Source organism: Coregonus lavaretus (genome assembly GCF_964263955.1).
Source record: "Coregonus lavaretus genome assembly, chromosome: 28".
In the NCBI taxonomy this organism is placed as follows: Eukaryota; Metazoa; Chordata; class Actinopteri; order Salmoniformes; family Salmonidae; genus Coregonus; species Coregonus lavaretus.
In genome coordinates, this window is record NC_140015.1 from 37,489,426 (window position 1) to 37,502,829 (window position 13,404).

At 38.5% G+C, this 13,404-nt stretch overlaps 1 protein-coding gene across 2 annotated transcripts in view; it reads left to right on the forward strand.

Moving 5' to 3' along the window:
• LOC311104216 (uncharacterized protein) overlaps positions 1 to 8,849 on the forward strand; it is a 56,539-nt gene extending 47,690 nt beyond the window's left edge. For both annotated transcript variants that reach the window (XM_084145952.1, XM_084145951.1), the window contains exons 2-3: positions 4,413 to 4,596; positions 6,621 to 8,849. In XM_084145952.1, coding sequence (XP_084002078.1) covers positions 4,413 to 4,596; positions 6,621 to 8,287 — 1,851 coding nt within the window. In that variant the 3' untranslated portion in view covers positions 8,288 to 8,849. The remainder of the gene's footprint in view (positions 1 to 4,412; positions 4,597 to 6,620) is intronic.
• Positions 8,850 to 13,404: the final 4,555 nt, after the last annotated feature.

Genomic DNA, 13,404 nt, shown 5'->3' on the forward strand with positions numbered 1-13,404 from the left:
TGTCCCCGACTAAAAAAAAATATGGGTCAACCAAGAGTAGTCTGTTCTTTCGACCAAGAAATTGGTTGAAATGTCAAAACTTGTATTTTTCCAAAAATAGATACACCCTATGTCATTGAATAAAATCAACTATATGCACTGAGCTTGGCTGATGCTTTAAGCGCAGTGTTCAATGAAATAATTAAGACACACAAATGACTCGAGGGAGTCCGATAAGTGGCACACGTTGGTAATCTCTCTCCTCCCTGCTGCAGCGAACGGGCACCACATTTCATTCCTTACTTGTTTCTCTGACTGAAAAGTTGTTACCAAAGTCCCTCATTTGTTTAGAAAAAAAAATCCCTATTCCCTCAGCCACAACCCTTGCTCTCTTTACGTGAAACAGGGATGCATTGAATGCACGTGACCAGTAGGGCCTGACCTATAGCCTATCATAAACACATCCATAAATTGGTTATAAAACTCAGAACACAGTAACACAGCAAAATTGATCCAGAGGACATGAAAAACAGGGGAATGTTTACTGGTTGCTCAGGAGGGAACGGGGAAGTCAGATGTGTGGAAGACATTTTACTTAGTTTTTTTAAACTACTGCAGATCCTGAAAAAGCAGCAAGCACGCTATGGTGTGTGCCAAACAGGTGCTGTTAGATGTATATTTCTTTATCACCATTTGGAGCTGTGTAAACAACACTAAATATGTGATAAGTGTATATTCTAAAGAAAAAATATATAAAGCCTTTATTACAGCGAAGACTAAAAACTGTGAATTGCGGTTTATTTATTCAAAGTTCCCTTTGTTACTTTTATTTTAATTTTAAAACTAAAATGCTTGATTGCATTTTAAAGTATGAATGACTCGTCTGTTTGATGAAATGAACGAATGATTGTTTGCGTGTATATTATGTGTGACAAACAGATTTAGATTATTTTACTTTTTGTTTTGTACACCAGCTTCAAACAGCTGAAAATACAATCGTTTGGGTTATGGAAAATATATTTCACAGCGGTTTAGATGCTACAATGATTATCTACTCTGTACTTGCTTGTTTGGTCACATAAACTGAAATTAGGCGAACTGTAAAAAATTTAGCAACCAGGAAATTGTGGAGCAATTTCTGCATAGTGCATCTTTTTAAATGATGTTTTATAGTGTCACATAATGTTCTATAGTGTTTTATATTGTTAAATGTTTTATAGTGTTAAATTGTTTTATAGTGTTATACAATGTTTAAAGTGTTACATAATGTTCTATAGTGTTACATAATGTTTTATAGTGTTACATAATGTTCTTAGTGTTACATAATGTTTTGTAGTGTTACATAATGTTCTATAGTGTTACATAATGTTCTATAGTGTTACATAATGTTTTGTAGTGTTACATAATGTTCTATAGTGTTACATAATGTTCTATAGTGTTACATAATGTTCTATAGTGTTACATAATGTTATATAGTGTTACATAATGTTCTGTAGTGTTACATAATGTTCTATAGTGTTACATAATGTTTTATAGTGTTACATAATGTTTTATAGTGTTACATACTGTTCTATAGTGTTACATAATGTTCTATAGTATTACATAATGTTTTATAGTGTTACATAATGTTCTATAGTGTTACATAATGTTTTATAGTGTTACATAATGTTCTATAGTGTTACATAATGTTTTATAGTGTTACATAATGTTTTATAGTGTTACATAATGTTCTATAGTGTTACATAATGTTCTATAGTGTTACATAATGTTTTGTAGTGTTACATAATGTTCCTTAGTGTTACATATTGTTCTATAGTGTTACATATTGTTCTATAGTGTTACATTATGTTTTATAGTGTTACATAATGTTTTATAGTGTTACATAATGTTTTATAGTGTTACATAATGTTCTCTAGTGTTACATAATGTTCTCTAGTGTTACATAATGTTCTATAGTGTTACATAATGTTTTATAGTGTTACATAATGTTTTATAGTGTTACATAATGTTTTATAGTGTTACATAATGTTCTATAGTGTTACATAATGTTCTATAGTGTTACATAATGTTCTGTAGTGTTACATAATGTTTTATAGTGTTACATAATGTTCTGTAGTGTTACATAATGTTCTATAGTGTTACATAATGTTTTGTAGTGTTACATAATGTTCTATAGTGTTATATAATGTTCTATAGTGTTACATAATGTTCTATAGTGTTACATAATGTTCTAAAGTGTTACATAATGTTTTATAGTGTTACATAATGTTCTATAATGTTTTATAGTGTTCTATAATATTTTATAGTGTTACAATGTTTTATAGTGTTACATAATATTCTATAGTGTTACATAATGTTCTATAATGTTTTATAGTGTTCTATAATATTTTATAGTGTTACATAATGTTTTATAGTGTTACATAATGTTTTATAGTGTTACATAATGTTCTATAGTGTTACATAATATTCTATAGTGTTACATAATGTTCTATAGTGTTACATAATGTTCTATAGTGTTACATAAGGTTCTATAGTGTTACATAAGGTTCTATAGTGTTACATAAGGTTCTATAGTGTTACATAAGGTTCTATAGTGTTACATAAGGTTCTATAGTGTTACATAATGTTTTATAGTGTTACATAATGTTCTACAGTGTCACATAATGTTTTATAGTGTTACATAATGTTCTATAGTGTTACATAATGTTCTATAGTGTTACATAATGTTTTATAGTGTTACATAATGTTTTATAGTGTTACATAATGTTCTATAATGTTTTATAGTGTTACATAATGTTCTACAGTGTCACATAATGTTTTATAGTGTTACATAATGTTCTATAGTGTTACATAATGTTCTATAGTGTTACATAATGTTCTATAGTGTTACATAATGTTTTATAGTGTTACATAATGTTTTATAGTGTTACATAATGTTTTATAGTGTTACATAATGTTCTATAATGTTTTATAGTGTTACATAATGTTCTATAGTGTTACATAATGTTCTATAGTGTTACATAATGTTCTATAATGTTATATAGTGTTACATAATGTTTTATAGTGTTACATGTTCTATAGTGTTACATAATGTTCTATAGTGTTACATAATGTTTTATAGTGTTTAATTAATGTTCTATAGTGTTACATAATGTTCTATAGTGTTACATAATGTTCTATAATGTTATATAGTGTTACATAATGTTTTATAGTGTTACATGTTTTATAGTGTTACATAATGTTCTATAGTGTTACATAATGTTTTATAGTGTTACATAATGTTCTATAGTGTTACATAATGTTCTATAATGTTCTTATTGTTACATAATGTTCTATAGTGTTACATAATGTTTTATAGTGTTACATAATGTTTTATAGTGTTACATAATGTTCTTATTGTTACATAATGTTTTATAGTGTTACATAATGTTCTATAGTGTTACATAATGTTCTATAGTGTTACATAATGTGTTTGTTTGTTGGTAGGCTTACATGTATTATTATTATTTTAGTCGCCCACATGGCCCTCACACTAGCTCCACTTCTGCCTAGATACTATGTTATCGAATCCCTCATTATCTTTCCTTCCTCCCAAAATGTGCACTTTCTCTTCACTGGTTTAAAGGAAATTATTGGTATAGAACATATGGTGGATACTCCCACTAGCACATGACTTTTCTGTTAGTTGCGATTTTCACAAGTATGTGGTACATTTTCAGAACTTTAAGCACAAAAATAGGTTTCAAAACTCTTAGGCCATTTTCAATCAATTACTTTTGAAAATATTTTCCTGACATTTGTTAACAAAACATTTAACTATAATTTCATCAAACTGCTAAAAACGGAACTACAAAGACAAAATTGTATAGTGTCTACTTTACGTACAGTTTGAAAACTGTATGAATTGACATTAAATGAATTTAGGTTGGAAGGTAAAACCAAATAATATATGGATTTGGCTGAAAAAACTACATTATCCTTCTTCAGCTAAAGTTGATCTTGAGTAATGTTTCATAGGGCAGAAATTGCACCAGGCTACACCAATACCTTTTTACTGTAGGCTTCTGCTACATGCCACAATACCCCTATATCTGATGGTTTCTTCTATTCATGTATTGTATAAGGATACTGAAACTATAAGACTGACATTTTTCTCAACATGATCCAATAGTGGGATAATGAGTAGCAGTAGTTCAGGTGTTTAGGTTTTTCCTCACTGGTTATTTGAACAAATCATGATTTCGCAGGTGTTAGCATCTTTCAAAAAGTGATTTGAAAAAAACTGTACATTTGTGGAAAGTAATGAACGATTGCACACTTCAGGAGAAAGGAGATATTTTAAGGATGCACCCAATCAATCTGAGATTTAGACTAAAGTAACCAAATGTTTGGTCTAATGATATTCTATGTACAATACTTTCTGCGGTCAACAGGACAGAGCTAGCCCGTCCCCCTCCACCCTGCCAGAGTCCCCTGGTCACATCTCTCCTGGTAGAGCCTTACTGCTGGGTCTGAAGAGGGTGTCTGTGTGGCTGGTCGACTGCAGGAAAACACCAGGGCAGAGTGGAACTGTAAGAGAAGGACACGAGGAGGGTGATGGAGATTTGATTTCATCAAGTAAGAACAATGGGGTGTGTGGATTAGACTACAATCTGCTTCTGCAACTTCTGTTAATTGATTTATAAACAGTAAAACACTCAATGGCCAGTTAATTGTCGATCCAATTTTGTGAATGGAGGGGGGGGGGGGGGTGTACCTAATCAACTGGCCACTGAGTGTACAGTGAGGGAAAAAAGTATTTGATCCCCTGCTGATTTTGTACTTTTGCCCACTGACAAAGACACGATCAGTCTATAATTTTAATGGTAGGTTTATTTGAACAGTGAGAGACAGAATAACAACAACAAAAAATTTCAGAAAAACGCATGTCAAAAATGTTATAAATTGATCTGCATTTTAATGAGGGAAATAAGTATTTGACCCCTCTGCAAGACATGACTTACTTGGTGGCAACACCCTTGTTGGCAATCACAGAGGTCAGACGTTTCTTGTAGTTTTCCACCAGGTTTGCACACATCTCAGGAGGGATTTTGTTCCACTCCTCTTTCCAGATCTTCTCCAAGTCATTAAGGTTTCGAGGCTGATGTTTGGCAACTTGAACCTTCAGCTCCCTCCACAGATTTTCTATGGGATTAAGGTCTGGAGACTGGCTAGGCCACTCCAGGACCTCAATGTGCTTCTTCTTGAGCCACTCCTTTGTTGCCTTGGCCGTGTGTTTTGGGTCATTGTCATGCTGGAATACCCATCCACAACCCATTTTCAATGCCCTGGCTGAAGGAAGGAGGTTCTCACCCAAGATTTGATGATACATGGCCCTGTCAATCGTCCCTTTGATGCGTTGAAGTTGTCCTATCCCCTTAGCAGAATAACACCCCCAAACCATAATGTTTCCACCTTCATGTTTGACGGTGGGGATGGTGTTCTTGGGGTCATGGGCAGCATTCCTCCTCCTCCAAACACGGCGAGTTGAGTTGATGCCAAAGAGCTCGATTTTGGTCTCATCTGACCACAACACTTTCACCCAGTTCTCCTCTGAATCATTCAGATGTTCATTGGCAAACATCAGACGGCCCTGTATATGTGCTTTCTTGAGCAGGGGGACCTTGCGGGTGCTGCAGGATTTCAGTCCTTCACGGCGTAGTGTGTTACCAATTGTTTTCTTGTTGACTATGGTCCCAGCTGCCTTGAGATCATTGACAAGATCCTCCTGTGTAGTTCTGGGCTGAATCCTCCCCGTTCTCATGATCATTGCAACTCCACGAGGTGAGATCTTCCATGGAGCCCCAGGCCGAGGGAGATTGACAGTTATTTTGTGTTTCTTCCATTTGCGAATAATCGCACCAACTGTTGTCACCTTCTCATCGAGCTGCTTGGCGACAGTCTTGTAGCCCATTCCAGCCTTGTGTAGGTCTACAATCTTGTCCCTGACATTCTTGGAGAGCTCTTTGGTCTTGGACATGGTGGAGAGTTTGGAATCTGATTGATTGCTTCTGTGGACAGGTGTCTTTTATACAGGTAACAAACAGATTAGGAGCACTCCCTTTAAGAGTGTGCTCCTAATCTCAGTTCGTTACCTGTATAAAAGACACCTGGGAGCCAGACATTTTTCTGATTGAGAGGGGGTCAAATACTTATTTCCCTCATTAAAATGCAAATCAATTTATAACATTTTTGACATGTGTTTTTCTGGATTTTTTTGTTGTTATTCTGTCTCTCACTGTTCAAATAAACCTACCATTAAAATTATAGACTGATCATTTCTTTGTCAGTGGACAAACGAACAAAATCAGCAGGGGATCAAATACTTTTTTCCCTCACTGTATATTGATAATAAGGGCGGCAGGTAATCTAGTGGTTAAGAGCGTTGGGCCACAAATTGAAAGGTTGCTGGTTTGGATCTCTGAGCTGTCTAGGTGGAAAATCTGTCTGTGCCCTTGAGCAAGGTACTTAACCCTAAATGCTCCTTTAAGTCGCTCTGGATAAAAGTGTCTGCTAAATAACACATTTATGAACATTGTTATAGTATTTGTTTATGGACCCATATTTCCAAAACCTAGTTATTCAATGTCTTTTTTTCACAGGGGACACCCCAAACCGTCGTTCTCTCAGTGGGAGGGGCTTATCATCTGGGGCGCCTCAACCACATCATGTTGCTGACCAGACAGAGAAATGTCTCTCCAGATCCGAACATCTCAAGAAACACCAGCAGAGACATACAAGGAAGAAACCTAACCACTGGTCTTCTGACTGTGGGAAGAGTTTCAGAAGCCGGAGTGGAGTCATAATTCAACAGCGGATTAACAACGGAGAGAAACCGTACTGCTGCTCTCATTGTGGGAAGAGTTTCACTGCCTCTCAAACCTTAAAATGCCATCAGAGAATTCATACAGGGGAGAGGCCTTACCCCTGCGTTGATTGTGGGAAATGGTTTGCTTTTTTGAGAGCTCTAAACATACACAAGCTGACACACACTGGAGAGAAACCTTTTAGCTGTGATCAGTGTGGGAAGAGCTTTGCTCAATCAGTACATCTGACTATACACCAGCGCATACACACAGGAGAGAAGCCTTATAGCTGTGATCAGTGTGGGAAGAGCTTCAGTCAATCAGGGAGCCTGAATTCACACCAGCGAATACACACTGGAGAGAAATCTTATAGCTGTGATCAGTGTGGGAAGAGCTTTTCTCGATCAATACATCTGACTATACACCAGCGCATACACACAGGAGAGAAGCCTTATAGCTGTGATCAGTGTGGGAAGAGCTTCAGTCAATCAGGGAGCCTGAATTCACACCAGCGAATACACACTGGAGAGAAGCCTTATAGCTGTGGTCAGTGTGGAAAGAGCTTTGCTTTCTCAGGAGAGCTGACTAGACACCTGCGAACACACACAGGAGAGAAGCCTTATAGCTGTGGTCAGTGTGGAAAGAGCTTTGCTTTCTCAGAAGAGCTGACTAGACACCTGCGAACACACACAGGAGAGAAGCCTTATAGCTGTGATCAGTGTGGAAAGAGCTTTGCTTGCTGTGCACAGCTGACTAGACACCTGCGAACACACACTGGAGAGAAGCCTTATAGCTGTGGTCAGTGTGGGAAGAGCTTCAGTCATTTATGGAATCTGAATTCACACCAGCGAACACACACTGGAGAGAAGCCTTATAGCTGTGATCAGTGTGGGAAGAGCTTCAGGCAATTAGGGAATCTGAATTCACACCTACAAACACACACTGGAGTGAAGCCTTATAGCTGTGATCAGTGTGGGAAGAGCTTTGCTCAATCAGTACATCTGACTAGACACCAGCTCATACACACAGGAGAGAAGCCTTATAGCTGTGATCAGTGTGGGAAGAGCTTTTCTCGATCAGTACATCTGACTTGCCACCAGCGCATACACACAGGAGAGAAGCCTTATAGCTGTGGTCAGTGTGGGAAGAGCTTCAGGCATTCAGGGAACCTGAATTCACACCAGCTAACACACACTGGAGAGAAGCCTTATAGCTGTGGTCAGTGTGGGAAGAGCTTCAGTCAATTAGGGAATCTGAATTCACACCAGCGAACACACACTGGAGTGAAGCCTTATAGCTGTGGTCAGTGTGGGAAGAGCTTCAGTCATTCAGGGAGTCTGAATTCACACCAGCGAACACATACAGGAGAGAAACCTTATAGCTGTGATCAGTGTGGGATGAGCTTTGCTCAATCAGTACATCTGACTATACACCAGCGCATACACACAGGAGAGAAGCCTTAGACTGAATTCACACCCGCGAACACATACTAGAGAGAACCCTTAGATAGGTATATGTGGGAAGAGCTTTGTTCATTTAGGGCCAATGAGAAAACACCAAAAATCACAAAAATGACGTATTTCATCTCCTTCCAATCCGGTTCCAGATCCCTAAATAAAGGATCAATAGAAAACATCTAGTGAACAGTCATATCCATCTCCCATTCTTAAATCAGGTTACTTATTCTGATCACCATGGTAACCTCTGTGGAGCATAATATGCAGCTCTGATCTAGGATCAGGTCTCCCCTGTCTCTATGTAATATCACTCATTGGGATCTAAATGGATAAATGCTATCATAGAAAATGTCATAGTGAACCTGTGTGTGTTGGGGGGATGTTGATAATTGTGTCTTCTTTCATATACTCATGATACCATTATTATTAAATGTCATTATGTAGAATAATGTTTCAACAATAGGTGTATATTCATGTATTCAATTGATCAATAAATTCAATCCATTATCTTCTAAACAAGAAGTTATCACTTTAATTTGATATTTTTATAATCATTATCTAAATTGATTAAAATGCTCCTAAAACTAATCTATGATTCATTGGATAATAATATCTATGAGGTCAAGGCAAGAACTATGAATACTGTGTCTTGTAACAACGGTTAATGTAATAACTTTTAGATTTGTAATGGAAAAAAACTGGTAAATGTAATATCTTGTCAGGTAATATAAAATGTTGAATTGTCATAGTAATAACTTTTCCATTTAATGTAATAAGTTACATTATCAGGTGAGTAACCTTTTTTTGGATGAATAACAATGACTTCAACCGATCATGTAATATCACCTAAACCAATTTTTTATGTATTACTTCACTAATGTTAATGCACATACCACACTCCACCAATTGCAAACCCACACACACAAACCTATGCACTTGTACTCACACACAAACACACACTCTAATCATCAAATTGTATTGCTTGCATACACATACAGTACCAGTCAAAAGTTAGGACACATCTACTCATTCCAGGGTTTTTCTTAATTTTTTATATCTTTTATTTATTGTAGAATAATAGTGAAGACAAACTATGAAATAACACATATTGAATCATGTAGTAACCAAAAATGTGTTAAACAAATCAAAATATATTTTATATTTGAGGTTCTTCAAAGTAGCCACCCTTTGCCTTGATGACAGCTTTGCACACGTGGCATTCTCTCAACCAGCTTCACCTGGAATGCTTTTCCAACAGTCTTGAAGTAGTTCCCACATATGCTGAGCACTTGTTGGCTGCTTTTCCTTCACTCTGCGGTCCGACTCATCCCAAACCATCTCAATTGGTTTGAGGTCGGGTGATTGTGGAGGCCAGGTCATCTGATGCAGCACTCCATCTCTCTCCTTCTTGGTCAAATAGCCCTTACACAGCCTGGAGGTGTGTTTTGGGTCATTGTCCTGTTGAAAAACAAATTATAGTTTTGATGTCTTCACTATTATTCTACAATGTAGAAAATAGCACAAATAAAGAAATCCCCTTGAATGAGCAGGTGTGTCCAAACTTTTGATTGGTACTGTATTTAGCAGACGTTATTGCGGGTGTAGAAATGCTTGTGCTCCTAGCTCCAACAGTGCAGTAATATCTAACAATACACAACAATACAAACACATCTAAAATATACACACCTGTACAATCATACACACACACACACACACATTGATAAAACATTTACTGAATTAATCTGTAGACCTTATAGTCAACGAGCTAGGGGGCTCACTTAGGGTGAAAATGTCCCTTAGTGATTATTTTTAAAGATCTATGTCCCTAGAGGGTAAAATGTGTTCTATCATTGCAGCAATGGTAGCTTTCTGTGTGTTATCACTATTTCTATCTATCCCTCCATCCCATTCAGTTTTCCCATAGGGGTTTTACCCTATGACAATGTCAGCATACATAATTTATCTCATAAAAAAAGCATATAAATCACATTAAGGGTTCATAATTCATAAAGGTCATATTAACCAACTGCTATTATTTCATAGAACAAAAGGTATAAGATCTCCTATGCTAACCTTATTTTCTGCATATATTCCAAAACCCACATTTTTCCCCATTAATTTTGTCCCATAGGGATGGCTGAACGAGCCAAAGGTAACTCATTTCTGAGTTTTAAGACTGTCGAGCTTGTATAGCTCGATATTGACATGATTGGTTGACGGTAAGTGGGGGTGGTACTTCCTGTATAAACACAAACTACCTTCCTTGACTACCTCCTATACAATGAAGCCAACAAGCTATTGGCCAATAGCTTTAACATCACATGTATGTAAGATTATGGAACATATGATTACGGAGAGGGTAACTTACTTCCTGTAAAGCAGAGTATATAGTATAGCCACATCAGAGTGGGTTCAGGAAGGGTACGGGAACTATGGATCCAGTGCTCTGCTGAGAAGCAGAGGTCATGAAGGCTCAGGTGAACAAGGAGACTGTTGTAGCTGTCTTTTTTCATGTGGAGAAGTCGTATGATATGATGTGGAAGGAGGGGTTGTTAATCAAGCTTGATATTATGGGGGTAGGAGGAAGAACGTACAACTGGATAAAGGATTTCCTGTTCGGAAGGTCTATCAGGTGAGGGTGGGGAAGTCTTTATCAGGCAGCTACTTGGTGGATAACGGTACACCACATGAGAGTGTGATTAGTCCTCTGTTGTTCTCAATCATGATCAATGATGTTTACTCTCAGGTACAGCCAGATATAGGGAGGTCGTTATTTGCAGATGATGAGGCCTTATGGAAGAGGGGAAGAAATGTGCCATACAGAGTCAGGAAGGTACAGCAAGCAATTGATGAGGTAGAGCGGTGGGCATTAATGTGGGGATTCAGGTTCTCTGTAGAGAGAACTCAAACAGGGTTCTTTACCAGGAGGAAGGTGGGAGATGAGGTATGCTTGAGGTTATATGGAAGAAACTTGGAGAGGGTGGGGGCCTTCAGGTTCCTTGGGGTATACTTTGACACTAGACTGACCTGGGCAGAACACATTGAGAGAGTGGTGGGAAAGTGTAAGAAGGTGCTAAATGGGATGCGCTGTCTGACGCGGAAGCAGTGGGGGGCTGGGCATTCCTCATTGAAGACCATGTATGTAGCATTGATCCGATCTGTATTAGACTATGGCAGTATAGCATTTGGTTCGGCAGCCTGGACCTCACTGGAAAGAATAGATGCCATACAGGGGCAAGGACTCAGAATATGCAGTGGGGCGTTTCGGACGTCCCCAGTGGCTGCATTACAGGTAGAGATGGGGGATATGCCATTGCAGATTAGGAGACAGCAGCTGGCAATGAATTATTGGGTCAACCTACAAGGACATGGGGTGTCTCATCCTTCGAAAGGGATTTTACAGGCATGCTGGGAACAATAGCAAAGACAGAACACAAGCTTTGGGGGGGTGGGGGTGGGGGGGTAATACCTAGGAGTAGGAAATGGGACTGTGTGGAAGGGAGTTTAGTCCAATGGTAGTTATTCCTGTAAATCCACCATGGCTTCTCCCGCCTCCAGTAGTTGATCTAGAAGTGTTGGAGAGACTGCAGGAAGATACGGAGGGTGTTGATCCTTCTGATTTCTTTAAGAGACGTCTGGAAACTATGTATCAGGATTTTGTAGCCATTTACACAGATGGTTCAAAAGATCCAAGGACAGGATGTACTGGGTCAGCATTTGTAGTGCAGGAATGTGGGGTGGAAGTCAGGAAACGTATTACAGATCATCTGGCTGTATATACGGCAGAGCTGATGGCCATACTGTTGGCCTTGCATTGGGTGGAGGAAGACAAACAAGACAGAGTAGTTATTTGCTCTGATTCATGTGCAGTGGTAATGAGTCTCCAGTCATTTAGCTCACGTAGCAGACAAGACCTGCTTTATGAGGGGCTACAAACCCATGGCACGATTAAACAGATGGGTATACAGATACAATTTTTCTTGGGTCCCAGCCCATGTGGGGGTGGAAGGGAACGAGGCAGTAGATGAACTGGCTAAACAAGCACTTAGTAGTGGGGATGTTGATGTTGATGTTTCAATGAGCAAGGCAGAGGCACAAAGACTGAAATATACAGTGATGGTGCAGAAATGGCAGGAGCAGTGGAATAGAGATATACTAAGGGAAGGCATTTATTTCAAGTACAGAGGAAATTCGGGGACGACAACAGGAAGGGACAGAAGAGAGGAGGCTATTTTTACAAGATTAAGGGTGAGACACAGCCAGTTGAATAAGACATTAAATGTGATAGGAAAGTGTGATTATTGTCAGGAAACAGAGACCGTGGAGCATGTATTGCTGCAGTGTGGGCAGTATCAGGGGGAAAGAGAGGATGAGATCTAGTATGAGGGAGAAGGGGATACAGGAAATTAGTTTAGAGTATATTGAGTAGAACGTCATTAGATATAGTCTCAAATATTTTATATTTTTTAAGAGTAACAGGGCTGCCAGGTAGACTTTAGTTTCTCCCTGTCTCTGGCCCACAGTCCTGTACAGTAGGTGGCGGTAATGCACCATAACGTTGGATGAAAACTGCCGATAAACCCCACTGAAGAAGAAGACTACCTCCTTCCAGCAGTGTGTAGCAGGGAGATTCCTAGATGTGAGAAGTGTGCAGGAGGACCTGAGACAAAGGAATGTGTAGTATTGATGGAATAAGTTGTGTGTGTAAACTGTAGGGGTACCCATGGTGCTGGAGATCAGAGGTGTCCGGTGAGAGAAAGACAGGTTGAGGTTGCCAGGATCAGAGTAGTGCAGAAGGTGTCGTATGCTGACGCAGTGGAGAGAGTAGTAGAGGAAGATGGTTCCAGGGTGAGGGATACTGAGAGGATCCATGTGATTAGGCCGAGGTCAACAGAGAGTGATGGGAATAACATGCCATGGTTGTCAACTGTACCACAGGAATAGAACGTAATGCAGTGCCTTAGACCACTGCGCCACTCGGGTTAGTTGGTTTTCCCTCACTAACTTTAAGCATCAGTTGTCAGAGCAGTTTACCGATCACTGCACAGCCAATCTGTAATTAGCCCACCCAACTACCTCATCCCCATATTGTTATTTATTTTAATTATTTGAATCCCATTATC